Genomic DNA, 25,681 nt, shown 5'->3' with positions numbered 1-25,681 from the left:
TCAAATAAGCATTCCATAACTTTAAACTATAGACCAGGGGTGTCATGAATCTGGCCCACAGGGTGCTTAGATCTGGCCCGCGGGGCTGCCCTGGAAACAGCGAAGGGCTGGCCTGTGGTTCCTCTGCTAGCAAAAACAGAGTGTGAGGCCTTCCTGAGCTCTCTTTCTTGGCAAAGGGTTGCAGGAAGCCATCACAGCTGAAAACAGAGCTCGGGAGCCTGTTTTCTCTGGCAGACCACTCAGGCCACCACAGGTGCCCCTGACACAGTGAGCTGGCCATGCCCACTCTGTCCCCCAAGGTCAAACACAATCCTGATGCAGCCCTCAATGAAATAGAGTTTGACACCCTTGCTATAGACAAATAAAATAAAATTTAACAAACAGTTATAATCTCTCTTTTACAAAGATCACCAAACTTCCTTATTTTCAATATAGACAGTTAATACAAAACCACTTTGCATACTATGTAGTTAGGATACATTAAGTAATCATAGACAAGAGAACTTAAACACCTTATTAAGCAATTCCAGTATACCACATTTTTAAAATCAAAGATATCTGCAAATCCAAAAAGAGGCAGCCAGAATAATACATCCTATTTTATTCCTGATCAAATAAGCAAATTTGGTACTTTTTTTGTCTTCTAAACAGAATAATCTTTATCTTTAATCCAGTCAGATTTTTTCAGTGCTTTAAACAATCTCTCTTGCAAATCTAACAAAAAGAAATTATTCCAATTGACCTCTGGGTTTGTTATTTTTATTTTCTTCCTAATTTTTATTTTCTTCCTAATTTTTATTTTCTTCCTAATTTTTAAAACCCTTTCAGTGTTCTCTTTGTATCTGATAACAAGTTCTTATTTAGAGTCTCAGTCATGTTTTCCTTGGGTAAATTTTGTGCATATTTTGTTCTGTAACATCTTATTCCGGGAACATACTGTTTCCAAAAAGAGGCAACATAGCTGACATAATTAATTCATTCTGGTTCTTGAAGATATCTTGGATCGTTATTTTAAGTTACTTGTCTTATTGCGTTCCAATTTCAAAAAACATTTCTCTTTCCCATAAAAATGCAATTACTCTTTAACAATACTTTAAAAATCCAATATTCTGATGTTTTCTGAGTCCTTAATTCATTTTAAACTTTTTGTAGCCAAAACCTTGTCTCACTTTTTGCTGTTTATTTTAAATTCTTAAGGATTATAAAATATATCTTCATATTCATAAATTAAGAATAGAAACGACTCATCCAGTTTTGTTTAAATTCTTTGTGGCAGTTAATAGATAATTAAAAGGTAGCTAGCAAGGGAAGTGAGACGGGGGGGGTTTTCAAAACCCGTGGCTACTGGTTCGCTCATGGGTGCGCATTTGTGCATGCAAAGTGGGTGGGCGGAGCCTCCTGCTGCCACCGCTACCGGTTCACCCGATCTGGGGCAAACCGGTAGCAACCCACCACTGAAGTGAGAGAACTTTGAAAAAGGCTCCATTGGCAGCTGGAGCAATTTTGGCACACTCCCTTGTCTGCCAACCCCCCTCCCCCGAGATCACTCTTGTGGTTTCTTTGTGAGAAACAACTGTAAGGAGAAACAACTTGGGCAATATTGTGTCCTCTCTTTGTCCAGAGAGGATTGTAGGAGCTGAACTACTCATCAGCCTCCTTATTTATGGCCACATCTGCTGTGTTTTGCACAAGTTGTCTTCAACCCCATTAATCACAAGTTACTTGGTCTTTCCCTTTCACTTGACTCCTAATTCTTCCGTCATATAATTGGTTGATTCCTTCTCTCTGTATGACACACTATCTTAGTAGACATTTGTACAGTAATTTTCGTAGTCAGTTTACATTCCTAGAGGGCCCATTCATTCCTGACCATGTCTCTTCTTGTTATATCACATACATTTCTTAATTACTCAGTTTCTATTGAATTCAAGTTATACTTCTTCTAACATACTAATTTCCATATAATAGTCTAGGTAAAGACACATTTCTTGATGGCATCATATTTCTCTGAAGATTAATTATTAATTAATCATCATTAATTATCATTAGATGTCTATGTAGTTACACCAGTCATTTCAAGAATTTAACTAACTAACTGCCTTTACATGCAGTCCAGAAACTTAAAATAAAACTAGTGGCTGTAGTAATAAAAACTGCCTTTTACCACTTTTGGCTGATACACCATCTGTAATTGTCCCTGAACAGGGACAATGTAGCCCCAGTATCTGTGTCCTTATATACTGCCCTTATGTATGGCCTTAAATCTTCAGATGTCAAATGGAGCAACTCACCACATCGGTACTGAGTCTAGCCCTTGGCACATAACACCACTGCCTAAAATGCTTCCCTGGCAGCATATTGTAGTGTCTATTCAGACACATATCAGTTAGGCTATATTTTGCTGTCATTCTATAGAACACTAAATAACTTGGCAATTGGATCGAAGGACTTTTGTCTCTCACAGAGATTTGCCAAACATAGTCATTAGCAGAGATCCTGCTAGTTCTGCTCACATAACCATTCTTTCCAGATGGAAATTTTCACTCATAATTTTTTTTAGCAAGTTTAGAGGAAAGGTATTTTAGAACTGCAAAAACAGTATTACAATGAATTTTGACACTTTCTTGTGTTGTAAGGATTTATTGTTTTGTACTATCAATGAACATATGCAAGTGAACATACATATATTCAACATTCTTTCATAAGCATGTTTACCTAAACATCTAGAATGTCAATACTTTCATGTAAACAATCTTCTTTAATCGGGGGAGGGTTTCAAAACCTGTCGCTACTGATTCGCTCATGCAACACTTTTGCGCATGCGCAGAAGTGTCTGGGCGGGTGGGTGGAGCCTTCCGCTACCACTGCTTTGCCCAAACCAGGGTGAACCAGTAGCAGTGAACCCACCACTGTTTATTATTATTATTATTATTATTATTATTATTATTATTATTATTATTATTATTATTATTTCAATTTATATACCGCCCTTCTCCTATTGGACTCAGGGCGGTGCACAGCCAAGGATAAAAAACATACCAATACAAAATTTAGAATTAATTAAAAGAATTATACAGCTTTGGCCCACAATTTAAAACAATCCAATTAAAACCCAATTTACACTTAAAAAACTAAAAAGCTAAAAAGAGCTAAAAAAGAGCTTAAAAGGGAGGGGGGGTTTCACGCCAGCCCTGCTTGATGGAAAAGAAAAGTTTTTAGGGCATGCCGAAAGGCCTGGAGATCTGGTACCCTTCGTATCTCTGGGGGCAAATCGTTCCAGAGGGCAGGTGCTGCCACAGAGAAGGCCCTCCCCCTGGGGGTCACCAGCCAACATTGCCTGGCTGACAGCACCCTGAGGAGTCCCTCTCTGTGGGAGCATACTGGTTGGTGGGAGGCTATCGGCGGCAGAAGGCGGTCTTGCAAATACCCAGGTCCGATGCCATGGAGCACTTTAAAAGTAGTAACCAACACCTTGAAGCGCACCCGGAAGACCACTGGAAGCCAATGCAGCTCACGCAGGAGAGGCATCACATGGGAGCGCCCACTTGCTCCCATAATCCCCCGTGCGCCCGCATTCTGCACCAGTTGGAGCCTCCGGGTGCTCCTCAAGGGGAGCCCCATGTAGAGAGCATTGCAGTAGTCCAGGCGGGAAGTGACGAGCACCTGAGTGACTGTGCGTAAGGAGTCCCGATCCAGAAAGGGATCGAATCAGGCGGACTTGATGAAAAGCCCCCCTGGCCACGGCCATCATATGCTCTTCCAAAGACAGCCGTGTATCCAGGAGGACGGGTGGCCACACGGTTGGCCGTGTATCCATTGGCCACCCACGGAGCCCTCTCCGTGGGGGCCAATGATTCGCCCCCAATAGTCAGCATTGGCACCAGCTGGCTATATCAGGACGCCGGATGCCACAGCCACTCGGTCTTGGAAGGGTTGAGTCGGAGCCTGTTATTCCCCATCCAGATCCGCACGGCCTCCAGGCACCGGGACATCACTTCAAGGGCATCTGTGGGATGGCCTGGGATGAAGATGTATAGCTGCGTATCATCAGCGTACTGATGGAACTCCACCCCAAAGCCACGGATGATCTCGCCCAGCGGCTTCACATAAATGTTGAACAGAAGGCACTCCACAAACGAGGCACCTCGTGATCGACCTCTGCCCCCCTGCCAACACCGACTGCAACCGGTCAGAGAGATAGGAGGAGAACCACCGCAAAATGGTGCCCCCCACTCCCAACCCCTCCAACCGGTGCAGCAAGATACCATGGTTGATGGTATCAAAAGCTGCTGAGAGATCTAACAGGACCAGGATAGAGGAGCAACCCCTATCCCGAGCCCTCCAGAGATCATACACCAATGTGACCAATGCCGTTTCCGTGCTGTACCCAGGCCGGAAACCGGACTGGAGCAGATCCAGATAGACAGCTTCATCCAGATACCCAGGAAGCTGTCGCGCCACCACACTCTCAACAACCTTCGCCAGAAAGGGAAGGTTGGAGACCGGACGATAGTTAGGCAAAACAGCCAGGTCCAGAGCAGGCTTCTTGAGGAGGGGCCTCACCACCGCCTCTTTCAAGGTGGACGGCAAGACACCCTCCCTCAACGAAGCGTTAATAATCCCCTGGAGCCAGCCTCACATAACCTCCCAGGAGGCCAGCACCAACCAGGAGGGACACGGGTCCAGTAAACATGTCGCGTTCAGCCGCCCCAGTATCCTGTCCATGTCCTCGGGAACAACACTTCTATACATGCATATATATATACTGATATTTACTTATAGTCACATAAAATCTCATCCGTAAATTTATACATAAACATTTTCTTGGATACATAAACATAACTTTGATATTATCCCCATACTGATGTGCTGCAGAAGAGGAACTCATTGTTTATCAGAGGCAAACGAAGACAAATAAATGTAAGTTTAAAGAGCATCAATACTACAAAGAAACAATTATTGGACAAGTAATCTCTCAAACAACACCTGGAAGCATGCCTCTGGTCAGGCACTTTTTGATAAACATTTACAGGAAAGCAGAAAGAAGCCTACATCATCAGCTAGCACTGCCATCCATGAGAAACATTTCAGAAAAAGCCAACAGACTATTAAAACCACACGGTGTCACTATAGCAGGCAAACCAACTAAATCTCTCAAAACGTTTTAAGTAAATTAAAAGACCCAGTAGCCCAAGAAGAAAAAACAGAAATCATCTACAACATACAGTGTAAGGACTGTAATAGCCAATATGTAGTACAAACAGGCAGAAGACTAGCAGAGTGCATCCACAGTTAGCAGTCAGAAGACATGAAAACAGTTAATGTTTTAACACATGGACAGACTCAACCATAATTTCAACTGGGAAACTGTCAGCATGTAGACTAAGCTAAATTAAAAAAATATGAGGGAATTCCTCAAAGTTTAGTATACAGATAAGTCAGCATCAACAGGCACATAGAGATAAACAACATTACACACCATTTCCAACGAAACAATAAAAAAGCTAAAAAAGGAAACAAAAAGACCAAAAGACTATTGCAATGCACTGTATATGGGGCTACCCTTGGAGAGCATTTGGAGGCTATAGCTGGTGCAGAAATAACAGTGGTGCAGACAGTTTGGGGGTCCCAAGAATGACCCCTGTAATACCACTGCTCTGTGAGCTACATTGGTTGCTGGTCTGCTTTTGGGTGCAATTCAAGGTGTTGCTTGTCATTGCATTCTTTTATTTACCAGCTGAGCTCTCATTTCTGGATTATCAGACTTTCCGTAGTTTGCCAAGAATCCTTATCAGTAAACTAAACTACGCATGTCATCCACCCACATTCCTTCTTCACACATCTTTCCTTTCTTCTCCTGCCAAGAGACATCCGGCTGAGAAATAGCCGGCACGAACTTTTGCAAAAATGTAACAATTAATTTTCTTAGTTAGTGAGATGTTTTATTTTCTTTATAACAAATAAATGAGTTTAATTAGAAGATATATCTTCGGGTTTTGTTTTCTTAAAGTATGCTGGCAAGGAAAAGTCTCGATCCACTCCTCTTAATCAAGGTGCGATTATCCCAAAGGCAGAATGGGATTAATCAGCACCCTGACACCTGATAGCAGAGAGCGGTTTGAATTATGGCTTTTTCCTTGCTTTGTTACTTTGATAAGACCTCTAGGCTAATTAGACAGATGATTATTTATTTTGCGACCGAGGAACGCTAATTAATTGTCTGCTAAGATGCCAAAAAAGAAGAAAAAAGGAAAAATGAAATTAAGACCACTCTTCATAAATGATTTGATTGATTTTTCAAACAAAGAAGAGGCAGAAAAGAGGCTTTCAAGTTTCCAGCCGCTCACCTCAGCCACCCGGCTAGAGGGAGCCATGGGAGGAGAAGAAACGGATGAAATGCTCTTACAAAGAGTTCAGAAGGAAGATAAAGACAGAGCTGCTTTTGAAGGTGAAGCACTACGACTGAGGTCAGTAACGCCCCCTTCTAATTATGCAAGCTCTCAAACTGTCTCCCCAGAACCTTCTGAATTTGTAAGCTTGGTGCAGGGCCAGATTTTCTACAAACGGCCGAGCATTTTCACCCCCACGCAGAGAGAGAAATAATTCATCATTCTCCTCAAAGCTCTCAGCTCGCCCTGGATGAGCAAACTATAAAAGCCTATCGTGACCAGATAGAAATTTTTGAACAGAAGCTATCTCAAACAAAAATGGCTTTATCTATGTTTGAGCAAGATAAGAGAGTGTCTAGTGTTTTCAAAATCTCTAAAAGCGCCATTTTGGCTCCTTCTTCTTCAGAGCCAAAGACACACCCCCTGGTGGATTTTGTGTCAGGCCAATCAGAACAGAGAGCTGTGCACACGTCACATGTCTTACATAATCACTCCTATTCTAAGATTAAAAGTGCCACATCTGCAGAGAGATTAGCTGAGCTGCCCGAAACTAAAGGTGCAACACCATCTGCTGGCAAAAGTAATTTACTAGAGAAAGCTGAAAGGCATCGCAGCCTACATGAACATTTTGAACTATTACAGAAGACTCTATTAGAGATGTCTTCAACTCACTCAGAGATTCAGGCTGCAATGCAACAAGTGTCTCCACAGGCTCAATCTCCAGCACCCCCTGGTGGTGCTGCTGTCCTTTTAGATGGAACACAACCACGCTTAATGCAGCAAAGGCAAATGACTGCATCTCCAGCAGGTCATGTTAATATTGCAGCTCAAATGCCACAGCAGCCACAAATGCATGCACACGTGCCTCCAGCTGTACAACCAGGGCCAGCTCCTGGTCCACCTCCAGCGCAACAAGTGCCTTTACTTCCACAGCCAGCACCTCAAATGCACATTCCTCAACAGGCATCTTCTGTTGCTCCACTGGCTGGTGAGTCAAAATTAAAGATGTCAGGACAGAATTATAAGGCCTGGGTCAGTGAGATTGGATTGTTACTTCGCAGAGAAGGCACTCACTGTATGATTTTTAATCCCCCTACTCAGTCATGGTCCCCTTCAATAAGAGATTTAGAAACTAAAGCTTGCACAACATTATTGATGTCCATGGATACTGAACTGCAGGTTACATTTTCGCCTGATGCAACAGCCCAACAAATTTGGGCCCAATTGGAAAATTGCTACAGGCCTGTCTCAATTGAATCTTCATGTTTGCTCATGTCTAAATTCCATGGTTCGAGATTGAAACCTGGTGAACAAACTGGAGGACATTTGACCAAACTGAAAGGACTGAGAAAAGAATTAAGAGAAAGAGGCTATAATATTGATGATATTCAAATGATCAGCATTATTATTAACTAATTGAATTATGAATGGAAAGATGCCATTACAAAGATTAACCAAGTCCCTATTGCTCAACGCACAGTGGACAATGTATGCAGACTTTTAATTGAAGAAGAAGCACTCATGTTAGCCATGCCACACTTGAGAGGACCACCCACATCAAGAGCTCCAGCTAGGCGTCCCTTCCGAGGAAGGACCTACGCTCCAAGGATGCCAAGATGCTACATCTGTGATCATGTGGGACATGCCACCCGGGATTGTCCCCAATGAGTTCCAGCTCCCGTCACGTACCAGCCCAGAGGAACAGACTCCAGAGGCAGAGGCAGAGGCGGAAGACAAGGTCGTCGTGATCCACAAACTCCACTCGCCACATTGGCTTTAACCAATGATCCACAACCTCAACCAGAGTACGACAGACAACTCCTGTGGACTTTGGACAGTGGTGCAGCTTTGCATGTTACCTACAGAAAGGAACTTTTCACGAGCCTGAACCTGAATTATGTGAACTTTATTCTTTTTCAAATCATCCTTGTCAGGTCAAAGGAAAAGGAACTGTTTATGTTGAAGAGCTCGATGCATTCATTCCTGATGTTTATTATATACCAACAGCAACCAGTAATTTGCTTAGTCAGTGTCACTTGTCTAGAGCATTAAAGTTCCAGGTTCACCACCTCGAGAAAGCAAGTTACATAGTTAAAGATGGAGATATTGTTGCTGAAACCATATTAATTGGTGGTGTTTATTACTTAAAGCCAAAGCCTAAACCGCAAACACAGGCAAGTATACAAACTCCAAAAAGGGAGAGCACAGACCCAGAGAGAGATGCTCCAGTGAGAGATCCTGTTGCTGCTCCAAAGGCTCCTAAAGCCAACAAAAAGAAAATTGGGAAACAGGTTGCTCAGAGCAAGCCTGAGGTTCCTCATAAAACTATTAATGTTGAGAATTCACTAACTGGTAAACCTTTGCATTCTAGGTGTATCCATAAATGGCATAGAAGATTGGGGCATGCCAGTTTCCGTGTTCTTAGGAAGATGCCGGAGTTCGCAAAAGGTTTGGATCTAAAGGGGTGTAAGGTGTTTTTGGATTGTGCTGTCTGCAAAAAGGCCAAATCCAAAGCAGCAGCCATTCCCAAACGCGCTACACACCTGTCAACACGCATTTTTGATTTGGTACACACTGACATAGTTGGTCCTTTTCCGCCATCTTTTGGTGGTAGAAAATATTTTCTAACAATTGTTGATAATTACTCTATGTATGGATATGTATATCCTATGAAAGAAAAATCTGAGACCTTTCAGATCTTTAAAGACTTTGCAGCCCTTGTTTCTACCCAACACCAAGTTCGCATCGCCAGAATCCAGAGTGATTGTGGTGCTGAATTCATGTCTCAGCGTTTCCAAGACTGGATGCATAAGAATGGAATTCTTCATCAGACTTCGGCCCCTTACACACCGGCTCACAACGGAGGGGTACTGCAAATCATGATGCGTTGTCTCCTAGAAGACACCAACCTTGATATGATATACTGGGGTGAAGCTATAAAATATGCAAATTACATTGTCAACCGTACTTGGAGCAGTGTAATAAATCAGACTCCTTTCTTCATGTTGTATGGCTACAAGCCCGATCTTAAAAACATTCATATTTTTGGTTCATATGCTATGGTGAACATTCCCTTAGCTCAAAGAAGAAAAGGAGGTCCAACAGCAAAGAGACTGAGATTTATGGGTATTGATGATCCCTCCACAACGATATTCTTGGCAACTGACAAAAGCATCCTTGCCTTTGATTTGCAATGTTACACTTCCACCTGATAATTTCACACAAATCAAGCAGCTTCCTGATTCAAAGCAAGACAAATGGTATGATGCAATGCAGGTTGAAATGGACAGTCTAAAGAAACTTAAAGTGTTTACACCTGCAAAACCTCCAGCAAACCAAAAGGTCATTGGCACTTGATGGGTCTACAGAATCAAAAAGAAGCCAAATGGTGAGTCATTGTACAAGGCCAGACTTGTAGCTCAGGGTTTCGCTCAACGTTATCCTGAGGACTACACAAATACCTATTCACCGACCGTCCGAACTGAGAGTGTAAAAATTGCTTTAGCAACTGCAACTATTCTTGGTTTAGAAGTTTTCCAGTTCGATGTTGACATGGCTTATCTACATGCAGACCTAGATGAAGAGATCTACGTGAGAAGTCCTCCAGGATTCCGACAGCAAGAAGGGGATACCTGGTTTCTAAACAAAAGTCTTTATGATCTGAAACAGTCTGGTTTAATGTGGTATTTATGTCTTACTGACAAACTAAATTCGATGGGCTTTATTAAGTCCGAAACTGATGAGTGTGTGTTCACAAAAAGATCTAACAATGCATATGAGATAGTTCTTGTTTATGTTGATGATATTGTTTATATTGGTCCAAATAAGCAAATGAGTGAAATTTTTGCCAAAACTTTGCAGCGATACTTCACATTGAAATCATTAGGTCACATTAGCACTTATTTAGATGTTCAGATTGAAAAAACACAGAAGGGGTTTAGTCTTTCACAAGAAGATAAAATTGAACAAATTTTGCATCATTGCAACATGAAAGATGCTAACACAACAAAGACACCCATGCAAACAGATTTTCACAACTTGACACAAGAAGCAAGTCCTGAGTTCGAGGATCAAACACTTTATCGTTCAGTTATTGGGTCACTGTTGTACATTAGTAGTTGGACCAGACCCGACATTGCACTTAGTGTTAATCTCTTGTCTCGACACGTAGGTAAGGCAAAACAGTTTCATTGGACATGCGTTAAGAAATTATTGAGATACCTAAAATACACTAAACACATGAAGTTATTGTTAGAACCAACACATACTGATTATGCAGAATTATGTTGTTATGCAGATTCTGATTGGGCAAGTGATAAGAAATCACGTAAAAGTACTTCAGGTTATATGATGTTCTTAAATGGATGTCCTGTTTATTGGCAAGTGCGTAAACAGAATTTTGTTTCTTGTTCATCTACTGAAGCTGAATATGCTTGTGTTTCAGATGCATGTAATTCTCTAACTTGGTTTGATGCTTCAGTCACAGATATCTGGACACACCCGATCCGACCGATTACCGTGATGGAAGACAATGAATCGGTGGTTTATATTTCTGAATCACAGTTCACAGGTTCTAGGTCCAGACACATTGACATCCGTTATCAAAACATAAAACATTTAGTGAAAAAAGGTTTTGTTAAAATGCAGTATGTATCTACACATGATCAAATTGCTGATATGCTCAACAAACCCACTTCCAGCAGCTCAACACGAGTATCTGCGTAAGAAGATGTGCCTTATTTGATGATGTACCTGATATTTGTTCAACTGGCAAAAGAAGGGGATTGTCACTGCATTGTTTTATTTACCAGCTGAGCTCTCATTTCTGGACTATTAGACTTTCCGTAGCTTGCCAAGAATCCTTATCAGTAAGCTAAACTACGCATGTCATCCACCCACATTCCTTCTTCACACATCTTTCCTTTCTTCTCCTGCCAAGAGACGTCCGGCTGAGAAATAGTCGGCACGAACTTTTGCAAAAATGTAACAATTTTCTTAGTTAGTGAGATGTTTTATTTTCTTTATAACAAATAAATGAGTTTAATTAGAAGATATATCTTCGGGTTTTGTTTTCTTAAAGTATGCTGGCAAGGAAAAGTCTCGATCCACTCCTCTTAACCAAGATGCGATTATCCCAAAGGCAGAATGGGATTAATCAGCGCCCTGACATTGCTGATCACCTTTAAAGCCCTTCATGGCATGAGTCCACATTACTTGAGGGATCATCTCATTCCATTAGGATTGGCCCATTGCACTCATGCCAGAAGAGAAGGCATGCTATGGGGCCCATCAGCCTGATTATTCTGGTTGGTGGGAACTAGGAGGAGGGCCTTCTCTGCTATTATTCCTGCCTCTGGAACATCTTGTCCCCCAATGTGAGGTTGGCCCCTTTCATAAAGGCTTAAAGTCCTGGCTCCCCCAGTTCAATGGGGGAAACACACAGTGGTGCAGGTTGATCGAGTACAACCTCCCCCCAATCTATCCTGCCCTCCCCCTGTATCCTTAAAGATTAATCTTTGCTTTTAATTTATTTACATTGTAATGTAGATATATTTTATAAGCAGAATGTAAATGTTTTAAATAAATAAGCAAATAAATTAAGGATAGAAATGTATGCATGTAGGAAGTACAGGTAGAACCCGACTTATGACCATAATGAATCCTGCCAATTGTAAGTCATGCTGTTGTTAAATGAGTTGCTCATGTGATTGTCTTGCTTAATGATCAAAATTTGTGCTTTCCCTGTTGCAATCATTAATTGACTATGTGCGTTTTAAGTGGAGTACAGGGACCTCAGGAGTTGAGGATGTCCTGAGAGACCTGGTGCAGGCCTAGGCCCGCATTGCAACATCTCCTTCACCCCTAAGTCATTCTGTGGTCTGCTTTCAGTCTTGCTGGGTCCCCAGAGGTCATGGGACTGCTTCCTGCCTTGCTGGGTCTCACACCCTCCTCTCCCCTCCTTTCTGAAGATTGCCTTCAGGAAGAAGCAGCCAAGCTACCACAGAGCCTTTCTATTTAGAGGCTGTGTAGAGTGATGGCACTGTTGCAGAAGTGGGTTCCATTTTGGAAATGACCACAATTCTCACAATCTAAGAACTGTGTTTGCTCTCAAAATGGGGCCTGCTTCTGGGATGGCATTACACAGCTTTTTGGTATGGAGGCCTCAGGGTGGATTCCACCTTCTTCCACTTTTTAAAGGTGATCTCCCAGACTCCATATAGAAAGTTGAAGACTACCTATAAAAAGACATATTATTTTGACAACATTCTATATAAATGTATTTGACAACATACACAGGAAGGGAAGATGAAAACTTCTTTCAGTTGCCTACCATGAACTCTTTGGTGTGTATGTATCTGTGGTGGGTTGCTATCGGTTCACCCTGGATCGGGGGAACCGGTAGCGGTGGCGGGAGGCTCCGCCCACCCACCTGGATGCTTCTGTGCATGCAAGCACGCATGCGCCCACGAGCAAACCAATAGTGACGCGATTTGAAACCCACTACTGGTATGTATGTTTGTATGCATCAATTCCATATCAATGCTATGTATAATTTTACACCATATGGCACAAGGTCATGCAATTTAGAGCATATTACAAATATGAAGAAATATTTGTAATATGCAAATTGAAGAAATTTAAAAAGTATTATAATAGAAGTACATTTTAGTATTTTTCTAATTTAAATATTCTGATGTAATGTTCTTTTTATTTTATTTATTACAACAAATCTAATAATGATAATACACTTGAAAATTATTTTGAATATTTTTATATTTCAGATGAAACAGACAGGCAGTGATGGCTACAACCCCACCTCTGTAGCAGAATGGCTAGATTCTCTGGAACTGGGAGATTATATCAAGCCCTTTTTGATAAATGGCTATACATCAATGGACCTTGTAAAGAAAATATGGGATATTGAATTAATTAACGTAAGTTGATGCATTTCTTTCTTTTTTAAAATATCTCAGTTGTAATTCTAATGGATGAAAAATGTTTTACTTTTTCAACATAATGTGGCTAATGACATCTGTGTTCAGAAAATGCTGAGGCTCAGCAGTTCAGAATTGCTTCTTCTACTTAAGCAGATATACTAGGCTATTCCTGCTAGCCCAGCTCTCCAATGTCACATCCTTTTTTCCCATTCAGTCATGTCCAATTCTTGAGGACTACCTGAACAAGTTCCTGCACTTTTCTTAGCAAGATTTTTCAGAATTGATTTGCCTTTGCCTCCTTCTTAGGGCTGAGAGAAACTGACTGGCCCAAGTTCACACAACTGGCTTACTTTTAGCTGCACACAAACATATTCATACTGAGACCTGTTGCACACTTGTCACCTAAAACACTTTCTTGTTGCCATTTTACAACAGTATAAGAAAACAAAAAATACAATTATAAAAGTATTATTTTCTTTTCATGATTGCTTTTAATAAGTGATTATTACCATATATCAATTGTCTCACATCTTTGTAAAATATTTGATTTCATATTACATAAGCATTCAAATAAGGCATATATAATGAAACTATTTTGTATGCCCAATGAGTTGGTATTTCAAATAATATTCAGTTGAAAATTTAAATGTGGATTCCAAGACTAATTTCAGAGATACAATAGCAACATTATGTTCCTATCAAACTATCAAACAAAACAAAACAAAAACAAACTTATTGGGACTATCTGGATTTTAATTGGAACAGTTTTGTTTTTAGTGATAAGTCATACAGATTGTATTGGCTTTGTTTGAAAGTATTAAAGTATTATTTTGTGTCTCTCTTGAAATTTTAGGGAAATCTTATTAATATTAATATTAATATGATAAACTTATTATCATATTCTAGTATGCCAGTTTATGGCATACTAGAAAATGTCTACCATTTCTATCAAAGTTTTTCTCCTGAAACAAATGACTATTCAATTTTTGGGGACAATGTATTTAAATGAGGATAGAATGCATTTTGCTCTTTTCTTCTGGCCTGGAGAACGTCTTTTATGAAAAATACTACTTTTGATTTATTGAGAATAAATGTAACTACCTAAGGGGAAAAAGCAATCTTCTTGTTCTACTTGCTACTACTCTCCTAATTATCCCAAATGATACTTTCAGGTTAAGTACCAAAAATTAATTCTTTTCATTTACTGTACTTCAGATATTCCTTCAGGTATGGGGAAATTATCACACAGACAATGAATCATTTATGATGAATCATGTTATTACTTAACAATTTATTACAGGGTTAGTTTATAGTTCCTCATATAAGCCATCCAATCAACCTTGATTCCTGGAATCTGCCTGGATTACTTTTCTTAGAAAGACTTTTGGGAGTGGTTTGCTATTGCCGTCTTCTTTCTGAGTATAAGAGAGGGTAGCTGGTCACCCAGCTAGCTTTGCTGCCTAAGACAGGACTAAACCTTAGAATATCCTGACCTCTATTCTAATGGTTTTTAACCATTATATCAAACTGGTTCTCAGATGATGTTGCTTGAGTATCATCGTTACACTTCAAAATGTTACAATATACAACTTTCTACTTTTGTTTTTAAGCGAATAGGCTAACATACAACCATATCTAAACTGCTATCACATTTCCCCATTTTCTATGGTATTTCACTTATACTCTTAGGCAGAAATAATATGACATCTAAAGAATTTACAACATTCTACATTCAGGCAATTCAGATTCTCAGGATTTTGGTGGTGGTTATAAATCCAGAGCTTTGCATTGGGAGCCAGTATAGTGTGGAATAGTATTGAAATGGAAGTGGGAAAACCCTGGTTCAAGTCCTCCTTCAGTCACAGAATCTCCATGGGTGATTTTGGGCCAGTTATTATCTCTCACCCCAAACTATTTTATTTGGTGGGACAATAGTTGTGAAGAAATAAAAGGAGGAAGGGTACTGTATACACTATCTTAAGCATCTATACAAAAAGTGGAATATATATATCTAACAAAAAATCATAAACAGAGAAAAAGGGCAGTAGGAGACCGCTACCAGCATAAGTCATAAGATTCCAAAACCAAAAGACAGTAAAACCCATTATTATATGCATGAATTAGACTGTTGATCCCTCAAATGCTTAGAAGAAAATGAAACTAGATTCTAGGAATAATAGTTAAGGACATTTGTCTGTAATTCTTAAACATAAATACTATATTATCGTAGGGTATCTAGAAAAATTAAGTTCTAAAAGCGTCTAAGCCAAAAGACATCTATCCTCAGCATTTCAAATTGTGCACTAGTGATGGGGCAACTGTGCTACACATTTGTATTAGGCCTAACTTGTGGTTATATGCATCTGTATGTAAACAACATGAAACTATTGAAGCTGGGTCTAAAAAACAATATCAAAATGTTTGCTTTTTTTGTTTTACTTCACCATTTATTAAAAATACATTTGTTTGTCCTTATACATGAATTTTAAAAAATTAAAATTTCTCCTGATACATGTGTTCTGAAGTTTATTTTTATTTACTTCTTGATTTATTTAACTGAAGATTTAAAGAAAGAACAATTGACTTGCATTTAAAAGTGCTAAAGAAAGTGATTTTTTTTCTATCAGCATATTTAGAAATCTTATTTTTCCTTACTAGAATCAAATCCAAACCTAACTGTTCCTTTAAACATGCTCCCATTGCAAGCATCTTAAATCTAAAGAGATAATTATAGGTGAAATTAATCTATCCACTAGACCTTGATCTTTATACAGAGTCTGAAAAATATCAGTTATAATAACGATTTCAAAAGACAATTCTTTAAAGACAATATAGGAATAATATGAAATAATGTATAAAAAACTCAAAACTTTCAAATATTTTTACATATAAAAGAAGTAGGAACATATATTATAATGCAATCCACTTCTAAGGAATACAGAGGACAAGAGAAATATACGTAGATGCATACTACTTTAAAACACATGTTTGTTATATTTTAAAGAAACTTTTATGTGAACTTGATTCTTTTTTCTTGATTAGACAGAACCTCACATATGTATATGCTTTATAGATTATTATATAGCTAAAACTTGTGTTGCATTATAATAAATTTATTTAAAGAAAATTATTGTAGAGATAATTAAAAAGAGCAAGCCCCCAAGACTAGTTTTGCTCTGCTTCTTCAATATATCATAAGCTAATACCAACAGAGTGCTGTACTGAATGGTATATCATTTCTTCCAAATTTGTGTTAATCTACAAAGACCGAAAAAGCAGCTAAAATTCCCATTTTGTCCATATTGTCTCTGTTTTCTTCCTGGAAAAAGAACTTTGTGGAAATTCAGCACATTTGGGGGTTTGCATTTAAGGCTATTCTTAGGATAAAGTAATGTGAATAAAGTGGTTAAATGCTGTGAAAGAGACAGGGTATACCAGCTTTTCAATGTACTTTAGAAGCACCTAGTTTGAAATTCTGGTACACTAATTTGGAAATAAGTTTGACTAGAGCCTTCCAAATAAATAAACATAAGAAATAAAATAGTTTAAAATATTTAGTCTCATTCCCTAACATTTTTATTGATACAAAGAATTCAAAGAAAACTAGCTGTCCCAATTCCAAATGACACAACTTCAGAGTATAGAAATAAATTAAATGAAAACAGATATTTGGTAATATAGTGTATGCTATTAAGGATATCAATTAGATGTAAAACAATACAAGACATCCATTTGCGGGATCTTTCCATAATAAAAATAAAATAAAAGGACTGACATTGTTTTATATGGTAGACATTGTGGATTATGACATTGTATCATGACATTGCATCAGTTGAAGTTCACATTGCCCAGTGGCATAGCTTTTTCTAAGCCACATTGCCCAGTGGCTTAGTCCAGTCTGGAGCTAACAGCTTTCTCTATACAGCTGGATCATATCTGGGAAGGGGGATTTGTGGGGAACAAAAACCCTATTGTTCTGTGTGCATTTGTATTGTATTGGATGTAGGCCATTAGATTTTTTTTAAAAATTATTGTTGCTCTCTGTAGCTCTCTAACCAGTTCTGTTTTACTTTGTTCTATTATTTGTAGAATTTTCTGTGATTTGGTAGCATTGGTGGTATAGCTACCCTGTTTCCCCCAAAATAAGACATTCCCTGATAATAAGCACAATCGGGCTTTTGAGTGCATGGCAATAAGGCCAAGCGCTTATTTCAGGGTTCAAAAAAATATAAGACAGGGTCTTATTTTCGGGAAAACATGTTATATCTGTTTTTATTTTTACTATTTATATTTTGCTAGTCCAATTCTAGTCATTCAGTAATCATTCTAGTTACTGAAATTATATGTTGCTGTTGTTGATTTATTCAATGGAGCAGTTGCACTAGATATATTCTTTCTTAATCAGCAGAACTGTAGAACAAAAAAAGATTATTGAACAGATTAGTCTGTTGACCCATATAGTTGACCTGTATACGTGATAGATTTCCCCATTTCACAAATAAATACACTGCGATAGGAAGACATTTAAAGGAATAATCTAAATAAAATGAAAACTAAGGGAATTTAATATCACCTCTTATCAATTACCAGGACCTACAAACAATTCACTGTATCTTTTGATCCCTCTTCTGTTTCCTTTGTTTTTCTTCTGAAATGTATTATACAGTATATTTTTAAAGACTGAAGAATAACAGGTGAGTTTACAGGTATGCAACCAGTATTTTTTTCTTTCTCTTTCCTGGAAAAATGTAACACTGAAAAATTATGCTAGGTCATTGACTGGCAGCAATATTACGCTCTAGCAATCAAAATGGAGTATTCCAGATGCCTTATGTTTTCTGCTTGAATAACAATATCCTCATTCTTGCACACAGTTCCTGTTTCCCAGTTGTCTCCAAACACAGTATCTTTTTTAGAAATATCTTAATGGAATATGTCATTGTTCCACAAATGAATTAATCTGATATACAGTACTGCCTAATGCATTTTCATACATTTTGCTATTTGGGTACCCTGAAGGATATCACTCATTTAGAAAAAGGGCTAAAAAAATTAGGCTGAATATAGAGTTTCTACTGTTTCTGAAGAAGCTAAAACAGCCTCCCTCTATAGCACACAATCCATCATACAACAAACTGATAAAATAAATAGTCTCTAAATGTTTTGTTGCCCTAGGCAACTACTGTACTGCCTACAGCACATCTGAACATCTTTGAATATCTTTTTAACTCTTTCGTAGTAACATACTATGTGGTTCTATCAAAGACAGCCATGTGCCACATATTGTAGATAACCATCCATATACCAGTTACCTGAGTTATTGACAGTTAATCAGAGGCAAATTTCTTACTATGATTTTTTTAGAAATCCATATTAATAAACATTGAAATCATAACTTAAGTTGTGATTTTAAAAAGATATTTAAAAGATATGGTTGCCACAATGTAAAAAAGAAGTTGACTCTAGAAAGAGTGCAGAGAAGAGCAAAAGATATGTTTAGGGGACTGGAGGCTAAAACATATGAAGAACGGTTGCAGGAACTGTGTATGTCTAGCTTAATGAAAAGAAGGACTAGGGGTGACATGATAGCAGTGTTCCAATATCTCAGGGGCTGCCACAAAGAAGAGGGAGTCAAGCTATTCTCCAATGAGGGCAGGACAAAAAGCAAACTAATGGAAACTAATCAAGGAGAGAAGCAACTTAGAACTAAGGAGAAATTTCTTGACAGTTAGAACAATTAATCAGTGGAACAACTTGCCTCCAGAAGTTGTGAATGCTCCAACACTGGGAGTTTTTAAGAAGATGTTGGATAACTATTTGTTTGAAGTGATGTAGGGTTTCTGCCTAAGCAGAGGGTTGGACTAGAAGACCTCCAAGGTCCCTTCCAACTCTGTTATTCTATTCTATTCTATTCTATTCTATTCTATTCTATTCTATTCTATTCTATTCTATTCTATTCTATTCTATTCTCCCAGATATCAGAACCTAAAACAAAATTTATTTATCCCTGTAACTGAGGAGGACCAATTCCTGTCTAGGCATCAGACAGCCTACAACAGAAGCAGTTGGAGCAGTTATAAAGGACATTTTTTCTTTCTCTTGTTTTTCTGTTTTTATTATAAAATCTCTCTTCTCACCCCCATGGGTAGTATGTGTCTTTCTCAATTTCGGGACCTCTATAAAAGGCTTGGGAATGTAAGAGTTCTGTGCAGGATCTTAGCTGTTTCTAGTACTACACTCTTTTGGACAGAAAGCTCTGATGTTTTTTCCTGAGATCTGCTGGAGCCATTCTCCAAGCTCTGGTGTCATAGCCTCATTGGGATCACTTTGGCCTATTCTTTCCACATAGTATAAAGTTCCTCTTTCAGGCCCTGGTACTTTTCTAATTTCTCATATTCCTTCTTCTTGATTTTGCTGTAACTTGGCATTATTACATCTACCACCATTGCTGACTTCTGCTCCTTGTCTACTAGCACAACGTCTGGTTTCTTGGCCAGCACATGCCTGTCTGTCTGGATCTGGAAATCCTGCAGGATCTCAACCCAGTGTATACACAAACACTGTGCTATATAAAACATTATTTATGCATATTGGTTAATACAAACCAGAGCAGTATGTGTCTGTCTAGATGTCTGTCTATCTCAGAAGCAGTAGAAAGTCAGAAAAGAACAATTCCTTTCTTTAAGGAACATATCTATGTAATATAGTTTAGAGAGTTCTTATTATTATTAATCTGATTTGTTGAACAGTCAGCTGGATTTGGCATTTTTATCTACACATTGAATCCTTCCCAAGGACCTGAGATAGGGATATGTTGTTGTTTGTTTTTTAAAGGTTTTTTTTAAAGGTAGATGTAAGCTGTTCCAAGTAAAATTGCCTTTCGCAATTGATGCTGGTGATTTTGTCAATGCCAATGGTGTTCAAGTAGAACTTATTTTTATTATTTCACAGTACTCAACAAACTAATTTTAATCTCTCTCACCCACTCTACCATGATGCTTATTATATATTTTCATAGGCTTGAATAAAACAATTCCACCTTTCCTCTTTTCTTAATTTTTCTAATGGCCTTATTCCCTTTAATATTCTCTGGAAGACTCACCTACTATCCATTGTAGACTGAATGCAATTAAGCCCTATTCAGAAATCATTAAAAACAGAGCTCTCATCATGTGAACAATTTCGATAAGCACTCCTACCTCTAGTGTCACTCAAATAATATCTGTAGGAGGAAAGCTGTTAGATACACTCTATGTGTACAGAGTGATGTGTAAAGTCATGTAGGATGCATGAAAGAATCATATCATTTGAGTGAAAGGAGAGATTTCTCAAAAGTGTTCACTATAAATTTTATTTTATTTTTACAAAATGAACTAATAACTGTTGAAATAATGTGGAGCACTGAACAGATTAAGATATGTATTTTATATTTATTTAAAACATTTATAGTATATGCCACTTTCCATCAAATATTTTGAAGTGATACACATATTTCATTTCCAACTCTGAAAAGAAATCTTGTTACTCAAATGAGAGTATCAAGGTTCTCAAAATTTCAGTGAAAACGTAACCTTCAGTTTGGCTGCTTTTTTCCTCTCTCTCTTAGGATAGCTAGTTTATTTTTTAAATATTTATTTGTCTCCTCAAAATGGAAGTAAGCTTAATTGACATTTATATTTTGGAAATCTCCAGATACAAAGTTCATTTTAAATAACAGATGTGTTGAAATATATGTAAATATAAGTTGAAATAATTTAAATTATTATTCATTGACAATGAGGTGCATTCTTAGTATTTGTTCATATGAATAAAATCAAATTAAAGCAACATAAATTATAATTTATCGCTAATGTTATTGGGGGAAAATTATCATATAGACTATGATTTTCTAGCTATTATTATGGTTAGGTTACATGATGACTTAAATAGACAGATATGCACCCTTTAAAACAATATCCACAGTTGTTTTTTCCTTCACTGCAGCCTACTCCTTGCCACTCACAGAGGAGTAAGCTGGTGATTCTGTGCCATTTATAACCATCAACTTCATGCACAGGAAGAATCTAGAATTTAATATCCAATTTTCTCTTTTGTGCCCTGTGATTGCAAAACGATATGGAATGACATGGTAAGAAAAAAGAAGGGACTTTCTGGGTGAATCTGGAAATGTGCATATACATCCTTACATGTATGATCGTTTAATGAGCTGCTGATATTCTCTATACTTCCAGATATAATATAGAAACATAGTTTCCATTCACCAACTTCTGGCATTAAAAATGTAGCAAATGCATGTTTGATGCTAATGAAACATGAATGAAAAATAATTTGGGATTAATTATTTTAGTTTTATTTAGTGTTTATTAAGTGAAATAAATATGCAATAAATATTCTGTTTTGTGCAGATCCTTAAGATTTTATCATTTTTACTATGGATTTAGGTTATCCTAGTTCAGCTTTTAATCTTTCATTGGTGTTACATAAGTCATTTAAAACTTTTCTCTCCATGCAAAACAGAAGTAGAATATTATCTGAAATCTTGATGTGGAAGATATATTATTTTGTCAGGAAGACTCAAAATAGATGAGCAACTTGCAGATGGAAAAGAGGGAGGAAATTTTTTAAAGTCAATCTCCTTGAATTCTATGGATAATACAAGCCTTGGACGTAGTACAGAAACAACCAAGTTATCGATAAGAAAATCTAAATTTAGATAAGCCAGGATGAAGCTGAGATGAAAAATTATACTAGAAATAGATAATAGATAACTCACGCCCTTGTCACCTCCCGACTGGACTACTGCAAGGCTCTCTACATGGGGCTCCCCTTGAAAAGCACCCGGAGGCTCCAACTGGTCCAGAATGCAGCCACGCGGGTGGTTATGGGCCCACGTGACACCCCTCCTGCGTGAGCTGCACTGGCTCCCAGTGGTCTTCCGGGTGCGACCACCTTTAAAGCGCTCCATGGCATTGGACCTGGATACCTTCGAGACCATCTTCTGCCACCAGTAGCCTCCCACCGGCCAGTTCGCTCCCACAGAGAGGGTCTCCTCAGGGTGCCATCGGCCAAATTATGTCGGCTGGCGACACCCAGGGGGAGGGCCTTCTCTGTGGGAGCCCCTGCCCTTTGGAATGAACTGCCCCCAGAAATTCGTAAAATCTCTGATCTCTGTGTATTTCGCTGTGCCCTCAAAACCTTGTTGTTCTGCCAGGCTGGGCTATCAATGTAAAGATTTTAATTGGTTTTTAAATATGGTTTTATAATTGGGCCTATCATTTAATAATTTTAATTATTTTTAAATTTTGTCTGTCTTTGTGCTTTTAATCAGGCTGTACACCGCCCTGAGTCCTTCGGGAGAAGGACGGTATAGAAATAAAATAAAATAAAATAAAATAAAATAAATAAATAAATAAATAAATAAATAAATAAATAAATAAATAAATAAATAAATAAATAAGAAAAAAGAAAAAAGGAATTAATAACCAACGCTTCAAAGTAGAAAAAATAAGCCATGATTTCTTGACTAATGAAAGTTCAATAATTCAAACAATCCAGGATCAATATATTCTGGTACGGTGTTAATCCTTGACATAAGTACAACAATGTAAAACAATTATTATATTATAATTATTATAATAGATAAAAGATAGGAATCCTGAAACAACTTGCCAGAAACAAAGTTTGAGGCCCATTTTATAACAGCAATGAGCAGTGAACCAGAAAGGTGTTAATTATATTTGTAATATTTTCAACTAGCTGGATACCCGTGCTCTGCTACAAAACTATGTGATCGGGCTTGATAAATAGACACAGCTTGAAAATTAATGAATAGTTACGATTGGCCTCTCCTCTCCCCTTCTCTCCCTCAGGCTGGCCCCATTGATCCTCTCCTATCCCCTTCTCTCCCTCAGGCTTGCCCTACAGAGGCCTCTCCTATCTTATCCCCCTTCTCTCCCTCAGTCTAACTCCTTAGCATCAGAGAGTTCAGGTGGGGTGAGGGAGTAGAATGTCTAAACTTCCAGCCCGCAGGCCGGATGAGTCACATGCTGGCCACACCCATGCCCAGCTGGCAGTTGGAACAGCGTTCTTTTCAGGTGGGGAGGGGGAGTAGAACATTTGACTCCTTAGCATCAGAGTGTGTTAATAATAATATAAGAAATACTAACGATCTGATGGTGATTTCGAAAAATCCTTTCTTAGTGAGCACCTATAAGCCAAGAGGAACATATGTACCAAATTTCACATTTGTAGGCTTTACTGTACTGGAGATTTTGTGATAATGCCTGAGTGATATTTTGTGTGTGTGTGTGTATACATATATATTAAGTGTTTTACCGAGACATTTTATCAGATATATATATATATATATATATATATATATATATATATATATATATATATATATATATGCTAGGTGGCAGTAAAATGATTCAAAAAAGTGTAGGAAATGAGAGACAAATTGCTTGATAAAATGGCTATTGTCATCTGAATATATTATTCCAATATATGATACATATTTGTATTCATCTGTACATATGGATCCATAATCAGTTGATCAGAGATTTAACATAGCTGAGGATAGTACAAAAAGATTTATCTTAAGGAGAAATAATAGGGAATTTATAATTATATCTGGCACCAGAATGATATTGGTGGCCTTGACCAGTGATATGAATATACTATATATTTTATTGGAGAAAGTGGATTTTTATAGCTAGTTAATTAATTGGACTTTATATGTTTTCTTAAAGATATCTGTTTATTCTATAGGATTTCTAATGGTTCTCTTACACATTTTTAGTCAGTCTTAACTTCTTGTTTGGTTGAATATAATATATAATAAACATAGTAAGAATGATTTAGTGTACGTTATCTGTTTTATACTCTGTACAAAAGATTGAAGGCTTTTAGTCTGAACTCTTGATATCCCTAATTTCCACATACCATTGATTTTTACAAATTGGTACAAAGTTAATGTAATAAAACAAAATTCCACTAGATGGATCTGGAGTTCTTTAAACAGGTATTCAATTATATTTAAAATGGTGTCATGTAACAGAGGTATTTTACCATTGCATATCTTTGTGTGAGTATAGATTAAATAAATCTTCTCTAAACATTTCTTCAAGTATTTAATTTGCCAGTAATATTTTAAGAAATAAAATGAGTATATTTAGTAATAATGATCTTTGTCTAAAATCTGAAATGTTTGTTTAGCAAGGTGTATGTATTTGCACTTATATCACTGGACGTTACTATTTTAGTTGGTAAGAAATTCTTTGTATATCAAAAATACAAAATTATATGAAATAATATTATTTGGAATGTTTTTCCTTGATATAGTACCGTAATAATTTCCAAAAATCCAAATTCTGTCTCGCTCTTTCTTCATTCTCTTGCAAATTTAAGTCTTGCAAATTTAAATTGTTGTTTTTGCAGATGTGTTGGGTAATTGCATTATTCATTTGATATAAACAATGCACAAAGTGTTCATGCAAGTTAGGAAATGTTTTTTGGAATACTAATGCCCAAAACATGAATTGATCATTTTTTATGTTTTTATTTTAGAATAAAAATGTGCTAGCTAGATATTTTCATGGGGGAAAAATCAATATGTCATTGTGTTTCAGATTTAGCAAAACCTAATTTGCTAACACCTACCTAATTTGTGTTAATCTCACATTTTACACTTTACTTAATAATCTGAATATATCAATTCTATTTGTTTATATAGGGAAATTTATTGAGAAGGTTGCTATGAATAAGTTGTGGAGGATTATAGAAGAAACAGATTATCTGAATCCCTTTCAGCTAGAATTCAGGCCCAGACATGGGAGAGAAACAAAATTAGTCACTGTAGTACTGTAGATGCCTACATTGGACCCTGGATGAAGTGTTTGCTTTTTTCTGAGTCCATCAGTAGTCAGTACTAATTATAATATCCTTCTGGAATAGGTAGTTTCAGTTGATAATCTGTTGATAGGGTCACAGAGGGAGTCTATATCTTGGAAGTCCTTCTGGATATATAATTCATGTCTTCTGCTTAAGCAGTAGGGGAAGGACATAGTCATCTTTAGCTGCTGCATCGCAGACCTCTTTGAAACAGGATGTTTGGATGACAGCAACGCATGACGTATTAAACAAACAACTGGATTGTTGCAATATGTTTTACATGGAGCTATACTTACTTTCAAATTCAATTTTAAACCTTTAAACTGATATATGGCATGGCACCAGGATATATGCCAAGTATAATTCTGCACATCTGAGAGAGACTTGCTAGAAATCTCATTCCCACTGAAGTTAAGGAAGCTTGCATTAGGACGTATGTCATAAATTTCCCTCAATATGTTT

At 37.6% G+C, this 25,681-nt stretch overlaps 1 protein-coding gene across 12 annotated transcripts in view; it reads left to right on the top strand.

Moving 5' to 3' along the window:
- The window catches only part of ANKS1B (ankyrin repeat and sterile alpha motif domain containing 1B), a 281,952-nt gene that overhangs the window by 172,548 nt on the left and 83,723 nt on the right, over positions 1 to 25,681 (top strand). For all 12 annotated transcript variants that reach the window (XM_070947769.1, XM_070947771.1, XM_070947767.1 and 9 more), the window contains one exon: positions 13,172 to 13,324. In XM_070947769.1, the coding sequence (XP_070803870.1) occupies positions 13,172 to 13,324 (153 nt within the window). The remainder of the gene's footprint in view (positions 1 to 13,171; positions 13,325 to 25,681) is intronic.

The sequence above is a fragment of the Pituophis catenifer genome, unplaced genomic scaffold, assembly GCF_029215685.1.
Source record: "Pituophis catenifer annectens isolate HBS135680 unplaced genomic scaffold, rPitCat1.0.hap2 SCAF_7, whole genome shotgun sequence".
Lineage (NCBI taxonomy): Eukaryota > Metazoa > Chordata > Lepidosauria > Squamata > Colubridae > Pituophis > Pituophis catenifer.
Note: the sequence above shows the minus strand (reverse complement) of the source record. Positions and strands in the feature narration are given on the sequence as shown.